At 44.8% G+C, this 22,235-nt stretch overlaps 1 protein-coding gene and 1 long non-coding RNA gene across 3 annotated transcripts in view; one reads left to right on the top strand and one right to left on the bottom strand.

Annotated features, from left to right (window-relative positions):
• GNL1 (G protein nucleolar 1 (putative)) overlaps nucleotides 1-22,235 on the bottom strand; it is a 31,984-nt gene that overhangs the window by 8,516 nt on the left and 1,233 nt on the right. Inside the window, exons 1-5 of one of the 2 annotated variants that reach the window (XM_053378586.1) lie at nucleotides 22,003-22,071; nucleotides 8,608-8,776; nucleotides 3,111-3,247; nucleotides 2,116-2,267; nucleotides 319-390 (exon numbers count right to left, since the gene is read on the bottom strand). In XM_053378586.1, coding sequence (XP_053234561.1) covers nucleotides 319-390; nucleotides 2,116-2,267; nucleotides 3,111-3,247; nucleotides 8,608-8,776; nucleotides 22,003-22,024 — 552 coding nt within the window. In that variant the 5' untranslated portion in view covers nucleotides 22,025-22,071. Of the gene's footprint in view, nucleotides 1-318; nucleotides 391-2,115; nucleotides 2,268-3,110; nucleotides 3,248-8,607; nucleotides 8,777-22,002; nucleotides 22,072-22,235 lie in introns of those variants that run through there. The other variant, XM_053378585.1, reaches the window with a different exon arrangement.
• Nucleotides 13,271-15,746, top strand: LOC128408626 (uncharacterized). Its single transcript, XR_008329135.1, has 2 exons — nucleotides 13,271-14,735; nucleotides 15,057-15,746. It is a non-coding gene; the product is annotated as an uncharacterized LOC128408626 (long non-coding RNA).

Genomic DNA, 22,235 nt, shown 5'->3' with positions numbered 1-22,235 from the left:
ATTCCACATTGTCATGGAAGACACTGCCCCTAGGACCCAGAGCATGTGGCTCCTGAAGGATTTCCCCATTTTATTCTTAAGTGGCTCTTAGCTAGGAATTCGCATTAAACTGCTACCCTAGGACCACCCTAGGGGCGTGTAGAAAAATACTTTTTCGGGGGGAGGCCGCACCCTATGGACTCAGCCCTAGAAATTGTCCTCCTGTTTAGCTAGTTAAATCGCATTAAAGGATCTGAGAAACCAAGTCAAAGGTCTGCGCAAACAAGGTCTATTGAGAACGAGCCACCAGTCATCAACAGAACCACAAAATGTCCTTACTGGGTGCCGTATGTCTGTAATGAGCAACACAATGTCGGACATCTCCAGGACACGCCACAGCTGCCTCCATGTCTACAAGAGAAACCAGGAGATTAGAAAAAGGCCTGTGTAAGATTACACTAGGCCTAAGCGGATTGAAAGGACCCCTTTGAACCTGGGTCACAATGCTCGAAATCAAATTGGAGTCAGGAGTGGTATCCCAGCAATCACAACTCCCCAAGGCTTAATTGGCACTTTGGAGCAGAATCAGCAAACGTCACTGTGTTTACACTGCACCAAAAACCCAAGAAAGAAAGAAAGAAAATGAAAAAATGAAAGCACATAGGAAAAAGCATGAAAGCCGTGTGTTAGAGTGTCATGTGTGAAAATCGTACACGTTGTCTCACTGGGTGCACGAATCCTGGGGAGCTGCTGTCAACTGCATCCTTTTCATTGCTTGTACACCCAGTGAAATATGCACATGTGCAATTGGCACATGATTCTCATGCTATTTTCTGCACAATAGCATTTCCTGTTTAGAAACAGCATAATATGTGAAGCGAATATCCATGGAAACAGAATTAGGCGTTAACTAGTATTAATAGTTTCTTAAAGGACTGGAGGCAAAGGAAACAGTGCTGGTTCATAAGGCGGGGGGAATCCAAAATCTGCAGTTGGGCGCGATACCTTTATAACGGCCAATGTAAATGTCATAAAATAGTGAGCAAACTTTCACATTCTCCAGGACTCTGTTTGTTGAACTGAACATTAAGCAAAAAAGGGATGGGGGAGAGAGAGAAAGGAGCTGGTTTGATGATCTAGCTACAACCTGCATTTAGTCACAGCTTTTTGATAGAGTGTATGAGACAGCACACCAAATTGGATTAGGCTGGATCAGGTCTCAAGTTACACCGGGGGCTGCAGAGACAAAGGCCACATTCACACCATACATTTACAGCACTACAATACTGCTTTAAACAGTCTTGACTTCTGCCAAAGAATTCTGGGAGCTGTAGTTTGCTAAGGTTGCTGGGAGTTGGTAAGAGACCCCACTATTCCCCTCACATAGAGTTACAATTTCCAGAGTGGCTTACGACAACCAGTCCCTCTTCAGAGGGAACTCTGGGAATTGTAGCTCTGTGAGGGGAATATATTGGGGTATCTCAACAACTCTCAGCACCCTTAACAAACTGCAGCCCCCAGAATTCCTTGGGGAGAGGCCATGACAGGTTAAAGTGGTATCGTCGTGTTTGAAAGGCATGGCGTGAATGTGGCTAATGAAACACAACTCTTTGTCGCCCCAGCTCTTGCCCCAAAATAGCTGAAACCCATAACCATACAAGCAAAGTTAATTACACAAGACAGCCAGTTACAAATCCTTTTTTGACACTGACTCTGGCTGCATGAAAGGAATGGACTGGTGGAAAAGATCACCCCACTCAGCTCCAATACAGCTGAACCATTCAGCCTGAGTTTCCTCTTAAGGCACGGGTGTCAAACACAAGGCCCGTGGGCCGAATCTGGCCCGCCAGACCTCGTCATGTGGCCCGTGTAGCCGCCGGCGGCCGCCAGCCTTCACCTTTTATTCTCGCTTTTTTTTTTTTGACACAAGAAAGCCGCCTCTTCAGCGCATGCGCGGCAGCCTACAAGCCAGAGAACGTCTGCCCTCTAGCGGCACCGGCCGTTCTACACAGGAAACCTCCACTTTACATGCATTCCTACAGATACAACCGGCCCTTTGAGGGTGACCAAACTGCTGATGCGGCCCCCGATGAATTTGAGTTTGACACTCCTGTCTTAAGGCTTTTAAAGGCTCACCTCCAAATTGTGCTCAAAGTAGCTCAGCTGGCTTGGTGGGAATGTACTGTAGATATTCTCGAGATATTCCCGAAAACACTTCTCCTCTCGGGCTAAGAGCTGGTCCTTGGTCATCTGATAATTCCAGGGCGGGCGTTTTGGAAAATCCAGTGCTGAGAAAGGTTAAGGATCAGTTGGAAGATATAGCCAACGTCTTGTGAGAGGCAGGAGAGAAGTTCTAAGGGGAAAAGCTACATCTTGCATCAAGAAGCTTCCCTGATCACTCCTACTCCTATTGGTACTTTTCACCAATGGCTACCATTTGGACAATCCAAGAAATATAAAGCCTTTCAGAAAGCCAGGACAAGGCTGACATAATGATAAGAACGGGAACATAAAAACTGAATTGAGAAGACTTACTGAACTGATGGAACGTGGGCAACATGGCAAGTTGGCAGGCCATTAAGGAGATTTAAACTTGCATGCAGGCACATTAATGTTATATATATATATATCAAACCAGGGCTGCCATAAGTCCGGAATTTCCTGGACATATCTGGGATTCATCCACCAACAATAGCATCCGGGTGCAATTTTCAGAAATCGGTTTAAATGTCCGGGGAAATCCAGGGTGTATTGCAGCCCATATCAGAAGTATTGATTTTTTTGTGAATTCCATTAAAAATAACTCAAAAACTTATTTTTTGGAGATTTTGCAAATAAAGCTCAACAACTTTGGCAAAAAAAAAAAGCTCTAGATTTTCTCTTTAAAATATGGCAACCCTTTATCAACCTACTGTTTAGTGATACGGGGAACTTTCATACTTAATCCCCTTTTTTCCCTATTGGGCCCATTTTTAAACCATTTTTTAATATGGTGCTTCCATAGGGCAAAACTGTCTGCTGCCTCCAGAGGCCAGGAGGGGTAGTGCTTTACAGAGGGAGGAAATCTTCAGCATTTTCCCCTGTCAGCCGAGACTCCCCAGGAATGCCTTAGCCAGATCCCCTTTGCTCACCTGAACCAGTCTTATAAACGTCTTCTATGTCCACCTCTGTCTCAACTTCTGGAGCAGGCTCCAAGATCTTCTCTCGGGCAATCTTTTTCCTCCGCTCCACCTCCTCTCTACTCTCCCGGTCAAAGTGCAGCCGGTATCTGTCAGGCAGGGGGAAAGCAGCGAAAGCAGGAAAGATCAGGCAGGAGCTAAAAGTGAGGGGCCATCCTTGGCTGAAATTCGCTGCCCAGCTTCCCACCCGAGGCCCAGAACTGGGCACGTCTTGCTCAGTTTCAGGATTACAGTGATTTAAGCAATACACGAAGTAACTTACGGTCTTCAAACAAAAACATCTTGGAGGTCCCGGGCCACAGAGAGGTTAGGCTGGCCTCAACCAGAGCCAGGGCTTTTTCGGCTATGGCTCCAATCTGGTGGAACGCTCTGTCACAAGAGACTAGGGCCCTGCAGGACTTGACATCTTTCCGCAGGGCCTGCAAGACAGAGCTGTTTCACCAGGCCTTTGGCCAGGGCACAGCCTGACCCCCTCCCTTGGCAATCCTCACAGAACTCTAGCCCAATGGTTGCCATTAATCTGATGTGAACTGATTTTATAATGACATGATTTTAGAATGTTGTATCATTTTACTGTTGTTAGCTGCTCTGAGCCCAGCTTCGGCTGGGGACGGCGGGATATAAATGAATTTTTTTTATTATTTTATTAATACATCTGAAAGGAGGCCCAGGTTACCTGCCACATGAAAAAACTGCAGCAAAGTATGTTGGAAATGCAGATAAAAAGAAGGCACGTTCTACCACATGTGGTGGGCGTGCAAGGTAACAAAAGCATTCTGGGAAATGATGTATAATGAGTTGGGGGAAAACGTTTAAAATAACATTTGTGGAAAAATCAGAGGCATTTTTGTTAGGCATTATAGGTACAGAGATTCCAAAAGAGCAGAAAAGACTATTTATGTATGCGACGACAGCAGCAAGAATGCTACTGGCCCAGAAAGGGAAAGAAGACAAAGTTCCAACCAGAGAAGGACGGCTGATGAAGATGACAGACTATGCCGAAATGGCGAAACTGACCAGGAGAATCAGAGACCAGGACGAGAAAAAGTTTAGGAGAGAATGGGAAAAGTTTATAGGTTACCTAAGAGAACATTGTAAACAGTTAAAAACCTTCACAGGATTAGAACACTTGTAAAAGACAAAATAGAATGGAAAAGTTAAAAATAGATATAACAAATTGTGGGGGGGAATAGGATAAGTGGAATAAAAAGGGATGGATAATGGAAACCAGAGATGGGCGGAGGGAAGTCAAGGGATTCTGAGAATCCTAAAAGTAAAGGCGAATGATATGTTTAAATGGAAATTTGTTATGGAAAACTTAATTTACATCAAAAAAGCTGCAGCAAAGGATGTGACCCCAACATTTTCTCCCTGTTTCAGGAAAGGCCAGCAGTAATGACAGCCAGCAACTCTGATGGCTTTAAAAAATTAGATGGATTCATGGAAGATAAAGTGATTAATGGCTACAAACCAGAGTTGGCCGTGTTTCTGAATCCCAGTTGCTGGAAACTGCAGAAATGTGGCGAGCCTCTTGTGCTCAGATCCTGCTTGTGGGCTCCCCATAAGCATTTGGTTGGCCTCTGTGAGAACAGGGTGCTGGACTAGAAGCAGCCATTGGCCTGATCCAGCATCTTCTTCTTGTCTACTTCCACAAAGGCCAGTGTATATATCTATAACCTCTGTCTCAGTCTGCAACACAGACTCACACTATGGCGATTGCATGGCATCAAATGTTATCGTCCCTCAGGTGCAATGTTAAGCCAGGTATTTTAATACTTTGCAGTTTAAAACAGTACTGGAAGATGCTACATTAAAAACACAAACTTTTTTATTTTGCTGTTTCAATAGCTCTTTAATTTGTGTATTGTGCCAAGTATGTTATTCCCCCCCCCCATCATTTTTAACAGGTTTATTGTCTATTGCATTAATGTTTTTTATTTAAATGATATTGTAAACTACCCTGGGGCAAATAATAATTAATAATAATAATAATAATAATAATAATAATAATAATAATAATAATAATAATTTATTTATACCCCGCCCTCCCCAGCCAGGGCAGCTCAGGGCAGCTAACACCAGGTATAAAAACAATTGATTAAAATACAACTTAAAAACAAGATTAAAATACAACATTAAAATGCAGCCTCATTTCAGTAGAAACTCAAATCAAAAACTTTTTGGGGAGGAAAACATCAAATCTTCACCAAGGCCAACTATCCAGACAAATATATTACAAAGGGTGGTACCACAAATACCTGAAATCAGAGGCAGGGCCTCCCCAGCCCATTTGGCCTGCCAGGCCACTCTGCCAAACCACCCCCCACTTGCCAATCACCTGATATCAGGTGTGGGCAGTTAAGAAGGCAACTGGGCTGAGACAAAAGGGGCCTTCTGAAGCAACACACACAGAGTGCTTCTGAAGTCCCCAAAATTGGAGACTTCAGAGCACAGTGCAGAGCTCTTTGAAAGCCCCTGTGTGATGCTTTGAAGTCCCAACTACAGCGGACAGGCAGCGTCGTGCAAGGCTGTTTGCGAGGGTCTTATGAAGAGCATTTCAAAGTTCCCAACATTCAGCTGGCTGTCGGGGCTTCCAAATGCCATGTCACCATAGCATCAGGCGATAGGCTTTCCCACCAGTCACAGCAGGTAGGGGAGATAAGGATCTGGCCTGCTGGCTGGACCCGCCTTTTCTGCCTCTCACCTTAAAAAGCAGAGATATCACCTTGCCAACAAAGGTCCGTATAGTTAAAGCTATGGTATTCCCAGTAGTGATGTATGGAAGTGAGAGCTGGACCATAAAGAAGGCTGATCGCCGAAGAATTGATGCTTTTGAATTCTGGTGCTGGAGGAGACTCTTGAGAGTCCCATGGACTGCAAGAAGATCAAACCTATCCATTCTGAAGGAAATAAGCCCTGAGTGCTCACTGGAAGGACAGATCCTGAAGCTGAGGCTCCAATACTTTGGCCACCTCATGAGAAGAGAAGACTCCCTGGAAAAGACCCTGATGCTGGGAAAGATTGAGGGCACAAGGAGAAGGGGAAGACAGAGGACGAGATGGTTGGACAGTGTTCTCGAAGCTACAAACATGAGTCTGACCAAACTGCAGGAGGCAGTGGAAGACAGGAGTGCCTGGCGTGCTCTGGTCCATGGGGTCACGAAGAGTCGGACACGACTAAAGGACTAAACAACTAAACAACAAAACCTTAAATGAAACAAAACAATAACAAACAATAGTAGCATCATGGATGCCCTTGCTACTGGCGACCTGTTCCATTCATTCATATTTGTCCCTTCCCCCAGATAGTTGAGAAGGGATTTCGCAGGCTTCTAAAGTCTCACTCCGTCCTTGTACTGGCCAAGTTTTTGCAGGGATGTTTATCTCCAGGGATGAAATTACACCACAAGCTTTAAGAGTATTCTCTCAGCCTACCTCATAGGGCCAGGTGGAAAAGAGATATGGGTTATGAAATAAGAGTGCAATAAAAGTGCAATAAAAGAGCCTGCCTCACATCAAGTTGGATCACTGATCCATGAGGCTCAGTAAGGTACTCTGACTGGAGCTGCTCTCTAAAAAGGAACATAGGTGGCTGTGATCAAGGACTATGATGGCTACGTTCTCCCTCTGAATGCCAGGTGCTGAATGCCAGGTGGAATTCACAAGTGGGGCAATGTCAGGGGTTAAACCCAAGACTTTCGCCATGCAAGTCACACATTCTTGCAACAAGCTGCAGACTCCGCTGAGTGCCTGGTTTTCATTTCCATGGAATATATACAAAAAAAGAGAGAGAAAATCCAAGTCTGGTGGTGGGAAACTGTAGACAGAACTCTCTGCTCCAGAAGGAGAGATAGTGTTCATGAGAACACAAGCCAATAGTGTTGCATGCTCACATGAACATTGTGACTTACTTTCGCATGCATGCTTTAACGTACATTCACCCCACAGGAGGAGGGTTATGTGGTGATACTGACAGCTCTTCCCTGTTCTGCCTTCTAAAGGATAACTTGTCCTTTGCTCTATGTTGCACTCAGGCACAACAGGAAATGGTGGAGCATGGCCTATTCTGGTAATGTTCACAAGTCGGGAGAAACGTTTCCTACATCCTCCTCACGTGCAAGTCTCTTACTGAGAAGAGTACAGGAGTAAAAAGCACGTTGCTGACTTCTTAAATGTTCGCGTGCACGTGTGAGGGAAAGGGATTTCTGCCGTGAAGATGTCGGAGCAGCAGAATCACAATTTTGAAAGCAGGACCTCGATTCTATTTCAAAACGGAGCATATCAGGGCGGCCTGTTCAGCTGAGGGGAATTCAAAGGCAGGACAAGAATGGAGGACTCACTGTCTCACGTGCAGCAAAATTATCACACCTAAGCTAAGAACAACCAACACATTCTGGCCACAAAAGTTGCACTTTCATTGAGTAGGCCCAGGCCATTAACCAACGTCCATGAAAAAAAGAATTTGCCAAATAAGGAAATAAATGGGTTAGAGGAGGCGTGGGGAACCTATAGCCCTCCAGCTACCAGTGGACTACAAATCCCATCACCCCTAGATGGGAATGGAAGTCCAACCACACCTGGAGGATAATAGGTTTTCTGGCCGTGAATCACTCTAATCCAGGGATGATTAATTTATGGCCCTGCAGATATTATGGGACTCCGGCTCCCATCAGTCCTGGCAACATGGCCAGTGGTCAAGGGTGATGGGATTTGTAGTCCAATGCCCCCCAGAGGCCCACAGGCCGTTCCACCACTGCAAGTAGCTGGAAAGTCAGATCTATATTATGGCTGTTCAATCTCGTTAGCATAATTAAACATGCATGTTATGGTTACGCCGGGCACACGTGTGGGCGGGAGGGCTTAGCAGGAGAAAGGGGCTCCTCCAATGAGCATCCGGTGGACTCCATTGTAATTGCCCAGAATGCCTTGCAGCAACAGCGCTGCTATGGGGGGCAATGTGGTAAATACAAAGGCGGCTGCTTGGCATTCATTGGAGAGTAGGAAGAGCAGGGTCCAAGGGAGCGGTTTTAGTAGCAATTGGCTCTCAGCAGCTGCCCAAGATGTTGCCATCTTCTCAGACCAGGAGCCACATCAGCTGAGGCCATGGGGCTTAGAATTAAGCAACATCTGGATGGCCACAAGTTCTCCATCCCTGAAGCAGGAGCTTTCTCCAACAGGAAGGGCACCCAAAGAGAGGCCCCTGACGAGGAACACAGGGCATCAGCAGGGTGGGATGGAAGCAGGTTTCAGCTAACTGGGTCTCAACCCATGTAGGTCCCTAAAAGCTGGGAACAAGCACTGTGAATTGGGCCCAGGCAATGGAACGGGGTCTGGGGAGCTCATGCGAGAATATGTCCCTGATGAAGAACGTATCTTAAAAGTTGTGGGGCAGCTTCAGCCACTCCCCGGATGCTTCTTCGAATCAAGCGCAGCAAAATCTCCTGCATTACCTGTTGGGATCGTAGCCATGTTCTCCCGGCTTGCGGACTTGAGGCTGCTGGTTCAGCTTGCGCACCTGCAGAGAGAACGACTCGCTGTCCGACGTGTCCGTATGGTCCTCGTGCCTGTCGTGGCTGCCACTCCTGCTGTTGGAGCTGGACCTCACGCCATCTTGAAAGCCTGGAGGGACAAGCAAAGGGGAAGTGAGCAGAGGCCGAGTCGTAACTCTGAAACCTCAGGGAAGGAATTCAAAGTAGCGCTAAGTAGACCACTCTGCCTGTACAAAAGCTTCTACTCTTCTGATGATGGAACCATCTCCCCTCCCATTGCTGTTCTGGGGGTTCTCCCAACCCCCTCACAATTTCTGGGAGGCACAGGGGGAATTATCGCATTTTTTCATCTAAAAGACACCTCCTATTTTGGGGGACTCAGATTTAAGAAAATGGGGGGAGATGGCCCCTAATTTTTGACATTATTTTTTATGTAAAAAACCTTGTCTTATACACAGAAAAATATGGTATACGGTATCACAATTTAAATCACTAGTCAGTAAGACTTGATTTAAATCCTTTCTTTTTTTTTTACAGAAAGGCTCATTCTTGCTGGTATCATCTTAATATTTACAACCAGGTTTCATTTTTGGAATAATAAATTTTCAGAGTAGTTTTTACAGTTATATCAACAATGACTGATCTGGTTATACTATTAGAAATACATAGATAATTATGAAATTATTGTGAGGTTTAATAAGTTAACTGTTTATATTTGGACAACTTTTCTGCTGTACTTTATTGGAAGGAGAAAAATAATCATTTCCTTAATAACAATTTAAACAATTTATTTAACTAAAACAATAACATTATAGCATATGTATCCATGTTTGTCAACTAAGTTAAAAAAAACCTTAGACTGAGTTTTAGCACACATGAAAAACTTTAAACAAATCCTTATTTCCTGATGAATAGCCTTTGGACTGTAATGTAACTTAAACAGAAAACTATCCTTAAGAAGATTTTTTTTCTCCAAAAGAATTTTATTTTAAAAATCTGATTTAGATAAAAAAAAATCTGATTTAAATGAAAAAATGATCCAATTTTTATTTATTTATTTATTTATTTATTTTTAATATCATTGGTTTTTCTCCACCCTGGCTGAAAACCACACCAGGTGTGGGAAGCAACAGGTTCCCAGATGCTGTTGGGACTACAACTCCCATCATCCTTGACCATTGACCATGCTGGATGGGAATCATGGGAGTTGGAGTCCACCTCCTCTGATATAAACCAGAATTCCATTATCACTTGAAGAAGAGACACGAGGTTCAAAACCACCAGATACCCGTTGAAATTATAAGAGGCAGAGGGAGTGGGATTTGAGGGTCGTGTTGCAATACTGAAGGCAAATGCCTCCCAGGCAGGATTCTGCGGATGCAGCAAAAGGGGTTTAAAGTAGACAAGAACACCACCACACCTTGGGCTTTCCCCACATTTTTGGCCAGGGTGTGTACCGTAACTAAAAGCAGGGATAGGTGTTTGCAGACTTAACAGAGGGAGGTAGAACTAAAGGGATTCCAGGGCTCATTCTTAAGAGGGCAAGGGAGCCTACTCGAGGGAGGAATCCAGTTCTTGAAGGCCAAAGGGGGAGGCCAAAGGAAGGAGAAAGGACAGGCCGCCAGCGACTCTGAAACAACTCCTCAGCAGGAGGAGCAGAGAGGGGATTTGTCCGAAAGAGCTGCAACAGTCTTGCTGGTTGTTTCTGAGGGGATTTTGAGGCCGAGAAGGGGCTCAAAAGGCAGGAAACAGATGACTCACCCCAGGGTGGGGCCTGTAGTCTTGCTATCGACAGCTCCCAGCCCACATCTGCAAAGCTGAGCTGCGGTGTTGGCGGGCGGGGAGGATAAAGAGCCAGCCATTTTTCCAAATCATGAAACAGGAGACCCAGCCCCTAATTCGTGGAGTGGAGAACTCGACTAACAGAGAGCTCTCGCCTCAGCACTGATCATTTACATACTAAGACATATTTTGCTTTGCACATACGCTTGCATGGGATGGGTGGGCGGATTGCGGACCACCCACCGGACTAGATTCTGAAGTACAGTGGTACCTCAGGTTACATACGCTTCAGGTTATAGACTCCGCTAACTCAGAAATAGTGCTTCAGGTTAAGAACTTTGCTTCAGGATGAGAACAGAAATTGTGCTCCAGCAGCGCAGCAGCAGCAGGAGGCCCCATTAGCTAAAGTGGTGCTTCAGGTTAAGAACAATTTCAGGTTAAGAACAGACCTCTGGAACGAATTAAGTACTTAACCCGAGCTACCACTGAACAACTTTCCCAGTGGCCAACTGGGCTTACTGGCTGTTAATGGTCATGCCAATGCAACAGTGCCACTGCCTTCTCTTGCAGCAGCCACACCTGAGAGTATGCCTCTCCCCATATTTCCTGTTCTCTGTCTTAACGTTTTAATCTGGCCCTCAGGATGAAGGTCTTTGATCCTTGCAACACACTCCTGTTTTTCCTGTTTACTTCCAAGGATAGGCTTATTTATATAACCCTGCATCCAGAGCCCCTACACCAGCCAGCAGTAGGCAGATGTCAGTCCAGATCTGAGGCCCAGCAGAAGAGAACATGATTGGCATGCAAACGGTCCTCACAGTTCAATCCGCAGCATATCCCAGTGGGGAAGGTAGACATTCCAGTCCAACAAGCTAGAAAGACGATGCTGGTCAGTGTAGACCAGTGTTTCCCAAACTTGGAGATCCAGCTGTTTTTAGACTACAACTCCCATCATCCCTAGCTAGTTAGCAAGACTAGCGGTCAGGGATGTTGGGAACTGTAGTCCGAAAACAGCTGGTGACCCAAGTTTGAGAAACCCTGGTGTAGACAATGGTGAGCTACATGAAACAATGGTCTGACCTGGTACAGTGGTACTTCTGGTCAAGAACTTAATTCGCTCCGAAGATCCGTTCTTAACCTGAAACTGTTCTTAACCTGAGGTACCACTTTAGGTAATGGGGCCTCCCACTGCTGCCGCTGCTCGATTTCTGTTCTCATCCTGAGGTAAAGTTCTTAACCTGAGGTACTACTTCTGGGTTAGCGGAGTCATAGAGTCATAGAATCATAGAATCATAGAGTTGGAATAGACCACAAGGGCCATCAAGTCCAACCCCCTGCCAAGCAGGCAACACCATCAGAGCACTCCTGACATATGGTTGTCAAGCCTCTGCTTAAAGACCTCCAAAGAAGGAGACTCCACCACACTCCTTGGCAGCAAATTCCACTGTTGAACAGCTCTTACTGTCAGGAAGTTCTTCCTAATGTTTAGGTGGAATCTTCTTTCTTGTAGTTTGGATCCATTGCTCCGTGTCCGCTTCTCTGGAGCAGCAGAAAACAACCTTTCTCCCTCCTCTATATGACATCCTTTTATATATTTGAACATGGCTATCATATCAACCCTTAACCTCCTCTTCTCCAGGCTAAACATGCCCAGCTCCCTTAGCCGTTCCTCATAAGGCATCGTTTCCAGGCCTTTGACCATTTTGGTTGCCCTCCTCTGGACACGTTCCAGTTTGTCAGTGTCCTTCTTGAACTGTAGTGCCCAGAACTGGACACAGTACTCCAGGTGAGGTCTGACCAGAGCAGAAAACAGGGGCACTATTACTTCCCTTGATCTAGATGCTATACTCCTATTGATGCAGCCCAGAATTGCATAGGCTTTTTTAGCTGCCGCGTCACACTGTTGGCTCACGTCAAGTTTGTGGTCAACCAAGACTCCTAGATCCTTTTCACATGTACTGCTCTCAAGCCAGGTGTCACCCATCTTGTATTTGTGCCTCTCGTTTTTTTTTGCCCAAGTGCAATACTTTACATTTCTCCCTGTTAAAGTTCATCTTGTTTGTTTTGGCCCAGTTCTCTAATCTGTCAAGGTCGTTTTGAAGTGTGATCCTGTCCTCTGGGGTGTTAGCCACCCCTCCCAGTTTGGTGTCATCTGCAAATTTGATCAGGATGCCCTTGAGTCCATCATCCAAGTCGTTGATAAATATGTTGAATAAGACCGGTCCCAAGACAGAACCCTGTGGCACCCCACTAGTCACTCTTCTCCAGGATGAAGAGGAACCATTGATGAGCACCCTTTGGGTTCGGTCAGTCAGACAGTTACAAATCCACTGAGTGGTAGCATAGTCAAGACCGCATTTTACCAGCTTCTTTACAAGAATATCATGGGGCACCTTGTTGAATGCCTTGCTGAAATCAAGGTAGGCTACATCCACTGCGTTCCCTTCATCTACCAGGCTTGTAATTCTGTCAAAAAACGAGATCAGGTTAGTCTGACATGACTTATTTTTCAGAAATCCATGCTGACTATTGGTGATCACAGCATTCCTTTCTAGGTGCTCACAGACTGTTTGCTTAATGATTTGCTCCAGAATCTTCCCTGGTATTGATGTCAGACTGACTGGGCGATAATTATTTGGGTCCTCTCTTTTCCCCTTTTTGAAAATAGGGACCACATTTGCCCTCCTCCAGTCTGCCGGGACTTCGCCTGTTCTCCAGGAATTCTCAAAGATGACTGCCAGTGGTTCTGAGATCACATCTGCCAGTTCTTTTAATACTCTTGGATGCAGTTCGTCTGGCCCTGGAGACTTGAATACATCTAAACTAGCCATGTTTTCTTGTACTATCTCCTTAGTTATTCTGGGCTGTGTTTCCTCTGCTGAATCATTTGCTCCAAATTCTTCAGGTCGGGCATTGTTTTCTTTATCGGAGAAGACTGAGGCAAAGAAGGCATTGAGGAGTTCAGCCCTTTCTGTGTCCCCTGTTTGCATTTCACCATCTTCTCCTCTGAGTGACCCCACTGTTTCTTTGTTCTTCCTTTTGCTACGGACATACCCATAAAAGCCTTTTTTGTTGCTTTTAACCTCTCTAGCAAGCCTGAGTTCATTCTGTGCTTTAGCTTTTCTGACTTTGTGTCTACAGGTGCTGGCTATTTGTTTGAATTCCTGTTTGGTGGTTTCCCCCCCTTTTCCATTTTTTGTACACATCCTTTTTTAATCTTAACTCAGTTAAAAGTTCTTTAGATAGCCACCCTGGCTTCTTTAGGCACCTTCCATGTTTCCGTCTCATTGGTATTGCCTGAAGTTGTGCTTTTACTATCTCCCTCTTAACAAACTCCCAGCCATCATGAACTCCCTTTCCTTTTAGTATTACTGTCCATGGGATCTCACCCAGCACTTCCCTAAGTTTTATGAAGTCGGCTTTCTTAAAGTCAAGAAATTGAGTCCTAGTATGTTTGGCTGCTCCTTTCCGCTGTATAGTAAACTTCAGAAGAGCATGATCACTCGCGCCTAATGATCCTCCCACTTCTACCCCACTAACCAGGTCATCAACATTGGTTAGGACCAGATCTAAAATGGCTGTTCCTCTTGTTGCTTCTCCCACTTTCTGGACAAGGAAGTTGTCTGCAAGGCCAGTGAGGAATCTGTTTGACCTTATGCTCTTGGCTGAGTTTGACATCCAACAAATATCCGGGTAATTGAAGTCCCCCATTACTACTATCTCCCTTCCTTTTGCATGCTTGGCCATCTGTTCCAGGAAGGCATAATCTATGTCCTCCGTTTGGCTTGGGGATCTATAGTAAACTCCCACAATAAGGTCTCTGTTATTCTTCTCTCCCTTAATTTTGACCCAAATGCTCTCACTTTGGCTTTGAGGTTCTAAATCTTGGATCTCTTCACAGGTATACACATCCCTGACACATAACGCCACTCCTCCTCCTTTCTTGTCTGGTCTGTTTCTCTGAAATAGATTGCATCCCTCCATTATTACATTCCAATTGTGGGACTTATCCCACCAGGTTTCAGTGATGCCTATTATGTCATATTTAGTTTGCTGTACCAAGAGCTCAAGCTCATCTTGTTTATTTCCCATGCTTTGTGCATTAGTGTACAGACATTGAAGTCCATTAATCATTCCCCCGTGTCTCTTATTTAAGGATTTTTTCCTCCCACCACTAGGTCTGCGTGCTGTTTGCTCCATTTGGTCTATGACATTTGGATGATCATCTTCATCAATTGATAGACTCCTACCTTCAGGAGCACTGTCTCCCTCCCCCACATTAGTCAGTTTAAAGCCCTCCTGATGAGGTTTCTGAGATTTTTGGCAAAAACATTCCTCCCAACCGTTGTGAGGTGCAGCCCATCGCTTGCCAGAAGTCCATCTTCAAGAAACTGCAGTCCGTGATCTAAGAATCCAAACCGTTCCTCTTTACACCATTTGCGAAGCCAGCTGTTCACTTCCACTATTTTTCTCTCTCTCCCTGGCCCACATCGTTCAACTGGGAGGACAGATGAGATGACAATTTGTGCATTTAATTGCTTCAATTTCCTGCCCAGAGCCTCGTAGTCTCTTTTGATCTTCTGGAGGCTATTGCTTGCAGTGTCATTGGTTCCCACATGAACCAAGAGGAAGGGGTATTTGTCAGTGGGTTTTATGATTCCTTGCAGTCGTTCAGTTACATCTTGGATCTTAGCCCCGGGGAGACAGCACACCTCCCGAGACATCTTGTCAGGCCCACAGATCACTGCTTCTGTTCCCCTCAGTAGGGAATCCCCTATCACCACTACACGTCTCCTCTTAGGTTTGGTCGGGGTTCTTCCGTGAGCTGTCCGTTCCAAGGTCGCCTGCACATTCCCTGAGGACTGACTTTGCTGTTCGTCTTCATATACCTGATCGACTGTAACGAGGGAGAGATCCTCAAATGGAGTCTGCTCTTCGTCTTCCATGCTAGGGGAGAGGACTTCAAAGTGATTGTGTATTTCTAAACAATCAGAGCGAACCCTGGGCCTCCTACTTCTTTGAGTCACGTTTCTCCATATATCTGGCACCTGTGTTGGTGAACTAGCCTCCTTCTCAGGGGTGTCCCCTGTCTCCTCCTTGGTGCAGACGGTGTTCTCTGTTGCTTCCAAGAAGAGCTCCAGCTCTCTAATTCTTTGGAGCATAGCTACACGTTCCTCCAGTTGCTGGACTTTGTCTTTTAAGAGGGCAATCAACATACAATTGCTGCAGGTAAAGCTGCCTGCAACCTTTGGCAAAATGGCAAACATTGCGCAGGAACCGCAGGCGACTGCAGCTGTTCCCTCATCCTCCATCTTGAGAACGTGACCTGTAACCTGAACGTGAGTTTGTAACCTGAAGTCTCTGTAACCCGAGGTGTCTGTAACCCGAGGTACCACTGTATAAGGAAGTTTCCCATTTTTTTGGGTGGTTTAGTAAAGCAAGAAGCTCATCGTGAAGAAGGTCACCCTTCAGATATCCTGGTCCCAGTGGCTTTAATGGCCGTTACCAACATTGCAGAAAAAAATCCATGCACAATTACTTCACAGGGACATTAAAAGTTTGAAGCCTGAGTCCCTCTATCCACCACTTCAGGGCTGGGGAACATGTGTTCCTCCAGATGTTGCAGGACTACAACTCCCATCATCTCTGACCACTGGCCACACTACCTAGAGGCTGCTGGGAGTTGGAAGGAGAACTCAAGCTACCTCCCCTGCATGCACTGAATAGGCAAGGAGAAAGACTGTGATGTGGCCCTGCCTTAAAAACCGCAAATGAAGAACACAGAAGTAAATTAATCTCACCTGAAGAACCACCACAGGACTCCCTATTTGCTTATGTGTTCATGTGAGCAAAGCTACTACTCTAATGCCCCAATTATGGACGGTGTGTGTGTGTGGAGCCTAAAAGTTTTCGCCAGAAGTCAGGGAGTGGGATACAGTGGAACCTCGGGTTGCGAACGTGATCCTTGCGGGAGGCACACTTGCAACCTGCAGCGTTCGCAACCCACAGCACTGCGTCTGCACACGTGCAGGTTGCGATTTGGTGTTTCTGTGCATGCGCCAAAACCCGGAAATAACCCGTTCCGGTACTTCTGGGTTCGGCGCGGTGCGCAACCCGAAAACACATAACCTGAAGCTTCTGTAACCCAAGGTACCACTGTATATGGATTTCATTAACAGCTCCACAGCTTTCCATCCATGATTTCAAGCACTGTGCAGTTATATATTTACCATATTTTTCGCTCTATAGGATGCACTGGGCCATAGGACGCACCGGACCATAGGAGGGGGAGAACAAGGGCGAAAAAATTCTCCCCCTCTCTGCTCAGCGCCCCTTCAGCGAAGCAGCAGGAGAAACGGAGCCCCTTCCATTTCTCCTCCCGCTTCGCTGAAGGGGCGCTGCGCAGAGAGGGAAAACTGTGCAGCGCCTCTCCAGCGAAGCAAAGCCAGGAGAGCAAGAGGGATCTGTGTGCACCAACCCCTCTTGCTCTCCAGGCGTCAGGCAGCTATCCACAAGCCTTCGGAGCGCAGTGGGAACTCCTGCTGCTCTCCGAAGGCTTGCGGATAGCTGCCTGAAGCCCCCAGAGCGCAGCGTGAACTGCCACTGTGCTCCGGGGACTTCAGGCGGCTTCAGCGAAAGCAACGCGAAGCTCCAGAGCGCGGGGGGAGTTCTCCCTCTGCGCTTTGGAGGCTTCGCGTTGCTATCGCTGAAGCCAAGGAGCCTGCATTCGCTCCACAGGACGCGCACACATTTCCCCTTCATTTTTGGAGGGGGAAAAGTGTGTCCTATTGAGCAAAAAAATATGGTACTTTCCAAAAGCTTTGCCCAGTCCACCATTTAAGCTGAGCTTCGACATCTTGATGCGTGCAGGCAGGGTGGCTGGTGAAACGGTCATACTTCTCTAATCTAGTCACGTTTGAAAAGGTCGAATCTGGCGTGCGACAGCGATATCCCTCAGTCGTTTCTAAAGTATTTAGTTTTTTATTTGACAGCAGCAACGAAGCCGCAAGGCTATTAAAAAGGGATTGTGATGGGGGGGGAGCCTTCGCGGACGACTTGATCATCACTACTGAAAATCCGATAGAATGTATCCCAAGAGCAATAGAATATATAAATGAATTTGGACATCTAGCTGGCTTTAAGATAAACTATAAAAAAACAAATCTATTAGTAAAAAATATGGGGAATCAAGAAAAAAGTGAGCTACAAAAAATCTCAGGGTTGGAGATTTAAAAAAGGATGAAATATCTAGGCATATGGATGACAACAAGAAATATAGACCTATTTCAAGAAAGCTACATTAAAGTATGGAAGGAGATAAAGAGAAATTTAGAAACTCTGAATAGGCTACATCTATCGTTTTGGGGCCATATCTCAACAGTAAAGATGAATATATTGCCCAGAATGATATTTCTATTCCAAACCATGCCGATTCTAAGAGGAATGGATTGTTTTAAGAAGTGGAAAAGAGATCTAGCCAGGTTTGTATGGAATGTAAAAAAACCTAGAATAAAATATAAATTACTTATTGATTGGAGAAAGAGAGGCGGATTTGACCTATCTGACCTGGAATTATATCATGTTGCAGCAGGTCTGACCTGGTTAAAGGAGTGGATTAAGTTAAAGGATAGTGATGTGTTAGATCTGGAGGGAGTAGGCACTTGATTTGGATGGCATGAGTACCTAATAGATGAAAAGGTGAGAGTCCACAATGGTTTTATGGACCATATTATAAGGAAATCATTGTATAAAATATGGATGAAACATAAAGGGATCCTAGAACCCAAAACACCTTGGTGGACCTCACCCTTAGAAATCATGACTGTAAAGAGAAATAATATGAATAACAACTGGGCAACATATAAGGTATTACTGGAAGAGGAAAATAATAAATTGAAAGAATATAAGGAAGTTAAAAAATATTTAAATGATTGGCTGCAATATTTTCAAATTAATCAGAGATTGCCAAAAGATAAACAAAAAGGATTTGAGAAAGAAATTTCAAGATTGGATGAGGACTTAATCCAATTTAAAAGTAAACAAGTTTCCAAATTATATGATTTGCTCCTAGAATGGGAGGTAGAAGAGGAGCAAGTGAAGACAGTGATGGTAAAGTGTGCCCAGGATTTAGGGGTAAATATTATGATGAGCCAATGGGAACGGCTGTGGAAAAGGGGTATTAAATTTACGGCGTTCTATAATTTAAGACAGAATGTAATAAAATGCAATATAGATGGTATCTGACCCTGGTTAGACTGGCAAAAATGTATAAAAACTGTAGTGATGTTTGTTGGAGATGCAACAATGGGGCAGGAAGCTTTCTACACATGTGGTGGGAATGCAAAGAAATAGTGTTATTCTGGGAAAATATTTACAACGAATTGAAAAAGATGTTTAGATTTTCATTTGGAAAAAAATCAGTATCCTTTCTCCTTGGTATGTCAGAGGAAATAAAAAGAACGGTCAGACCAATATTTATGTATGCAACTACGGAGGAAAGGTTAATTGCCAAAAATTGGAAAAGCAGCAGTGTCCTAACTAAAACAGACTGGCTATCTAAAATGATGGAATACTTCCATATTGCCGAATTAACAGGGAGGATAAGAGGAGATCTGGTACAAAGAGTGAATAAGGAGTGGGCTATCTTTAAGGAATACATCAAAATCTATGTGGAAAAAGTAGAACTTTTGACAGATATTGAGTGAATCCAGAAAATGATTAGAGTGAAAGGAGAGTTAAGATAGAAGAAGAGTTAAAGAAATAATGAAATGTGTTTAAACTAATTGGAAAAATAAAGTAGTGTAACAAGAATGACTGAAAGTCAAGTCACTTGGTGGGTGTCCGTGTGGGGTAGGTGTGTAGGTATGTTGATATGTATACTACATGTAGGTATAATATAGAGTAATGTAGGTATGTTTTATGCTATGAAAATAAGGTAGTGTGTTGTGCATATGTATTGTGTAAATGCAAATGTATGCGTTTTATATGTTAATAATAATAATATTAGCAAACAACATTCCCATCAGCGTATTCAAATAAAAGCACACACAAAAGGAATGTTGTGTAAAGCAATTTGATAATTAATACAGTTCGATACAAACTTGTATTAATAAAATAGTAATAATAAAAATAATAAAAATAATAAATAAAAATAATAATGGGAAACAGAGCCTAGGACTTGCCAATCAGAAGGTAGGTGGTTCGAATCCCCGCGATGGCGTGAGCTCCCATTGCTTGGTCCCTGCTCCTGCCCACCTAGCAGTTCGAAAGCACACCAGTGCAAGTAGATAAATAGGTACCGCTCCGGCGGGAAGGTAAATGGTGTTTCCTCGCGCTGCTCTGGTTCGCCAGAAGCAGCTTAGTCATGCTGGCCACATGACCCGAAAGCTGTACGCCGGCTCCCTCGGCCAATAAAGCGAGGTGAGCGCCGCAACCCCAGAGTCGGTCATGACTGGACCTAATGGTCAGGGGTCCCTTTACCTTTACTTTAATAATTATCAGAAACGGCTGTCCAATCCTCTTTTAAAGCCATCCAAATTGGTGGCCATCACTGCCTCCTGTGGCAGGGAGTTCCATAATTTAACGATACACTGTGCGACAGTATTCTATCTAGGAAGGGCCCTCTTCACCCAGTGCAGCAATGCAATCCGAGAAGCAGTTTCTTCCACAGTTCCAGCCCAGAAGTGAAGTGGGACTGGTTCCATTCACTCAGCTATGGATAAACCACCCCCTGCAAACAGAATGGCTGCTTCACCCATTAACTCATCTAAGTGCCATCAGGCAAACAATGACTGTCTCCTCCAAAACTTGGACCATTTTCACCAACCAACTTTACAGGGCTGCTGCAAGGATTACTAAAGACGAGATATGGAAAGGCACTTCAAAGATCCAGATTCCACTACATTAAGCGCAAGGCATTATCTTCGCTATCTAAAGGACGATGACACACTCATAACACATGCCCACCTTCCTGTTCTCTGTCAACCAGAGCTCTCTTATCTGAGAAACCAGTGCAAAAAAAGCGCCAGCTGCCCATTTAATGCCCTACAGAGTTATTTCGGTCCCATTAGCACATAATTCATAACCCCCATAAAGCGTTTTCATCCCACTGCCTATCACTGAAGCTCAGCACTTTTCTTTCAAATTGTTTCTAGTTGAGTTGGCACAGTAGCAGTTTGAGCAGAGTGCATCTCTCTCTTTCTGTCACAAGAGGTGGGGTTTCCCCCCTTCCCTTATTCGTATGAATCCCCCCCCCCAATAACGCAGCAACACAAGATGATGCGTAACCACCACCTTCCTCTTTTAGCTCTGCCCGCCAAAGATGCTACAGTCAACAAAAACCTTGCAGGGCGCAGGAGTACAGCTAAATAGCCTGGACCACGCTGGCTATTTTTAAATCCGACCGCAACGAAAACGATCGCATTGCACTGGAATGAATGGCTTAGCGTAGCTCCAGCTATAATGGCACACCGATCGGTACTACTACCCTTTGTTTCTGCGCAAAGCTTCCATTTATACCACATGCACCTATCACAGTCTCAAAAGCCCTGTAGCTTTCCGACTGCAGAAATTGTGAATACAAGGATCTGATCCAGGGACAGTGGGATGTGCATCTCCCCCCTTAATGCACCAAAGTCAACGTCCGACGTCTTATTATGCTTTTATATCTGTTGGAAGCCGCCCAGAGTGGCTGGGGCAACCCAGTCAGATGGGTGGGGTACAAGCAACTACGACAATAATAGTTATAACAAAATACAACAATAACAATAATAGCTATAAAGGAAGTGGAATGGGACATGGCGCAGGCCTGAGCAATTTGTGGTCCACCACGCTGAACGGAGTTCACATCACATCTGACAGGCGCTATATGAACCTCTTGATACTGCAGACCCTGCCTGGGCCTGCAGTGAGGAGGGCTGCTAACCACCAGGCAGGCTGCATTCAGCTTGGTGGGTTGCAAGATATGCAGACCTGATGCAAACATTACAATGTAATTCTAAACACAGATACAGCCCTACTGATTTCAGTGCAAGTTAATAAGGCCAAGGTGGAACCTTGTGGCCCTCCAGATGTTGCTGGGGGACTCCAGGAGAAGAGACCTGGCTTAGCTGCAAAGGATCTGTTTTGCATGCAGAAAGTTCAATGTTCAGTTCCTCCAGTCGATTAAATCTGGCCCCCGTTGGTAAAACCCCAGAAAAACTTCAACCCTACAACTTCAACCCTAAAAAAAAGCTCAACAATTTTGGGTTTAAAATTGTAAAATGTGGTCCTCTTTGAAAAAAGTTTGGGCACCCCTGGTTTAGACAATATTGACCTAGGAAGGCCTATGGTCTGACTCCGAAGCTCTTGTCAGTCCAAGCCGGCATTAACATCTTGACGACCACAGGTTCCACATCCCTACTTTAATGCAACCTTTTACTAATGGGTTCTTTTTTAAAAAAATAAATAAAAAATCCATATAGAAAATTACATTTGTTACTCAACTATTGAACAAAACTAGTGATTTCCTGCTCACCCAACACTGATATTTATAACACAAATTACATACAATTGCATTTTAAGGTTTCGTCTTACTTAATTCCATCCCCTCTAACATGTTTCTTAACAAACCACACCATTTTCACAGTTTCCCTGCTCTTTTAGAGCTGTTGTTGAAACCATGTGTAAGATCTGGCAAGGGACAAAACTGATTATGAATAGTAGAACAAATTCAATGGTTATAGCCCTAAGCCAAAATAACTGAAGGAAAGAGTTGTGTTCTCTATTTGAAAAGTGTTTCTGTCTCCCAGCTACGGGAAGATGAGGAC

The sequence above is a fragment of the Podarcis raffonei genome, chromosome 2, assembly GCF_027172205.1.
Source record: "Podarcis raffonei isolate rPodRaf1 chromosome 2, rPodRaf1.pri, whole genome shotgun sequence".
Classification (NCBI taxonomy): domain Eukaryota; kingdom Metazoa; phylum Chordata; class Lepidosauria; order Squamata; family Lacertidae; genus Podarcis; species Podarcis raffonei.
The sequence above is the reverse complement of the archived record's forward strand: the minus strand, read 5'-3'. Positions and strand labels throughout refer to the sequence as shown.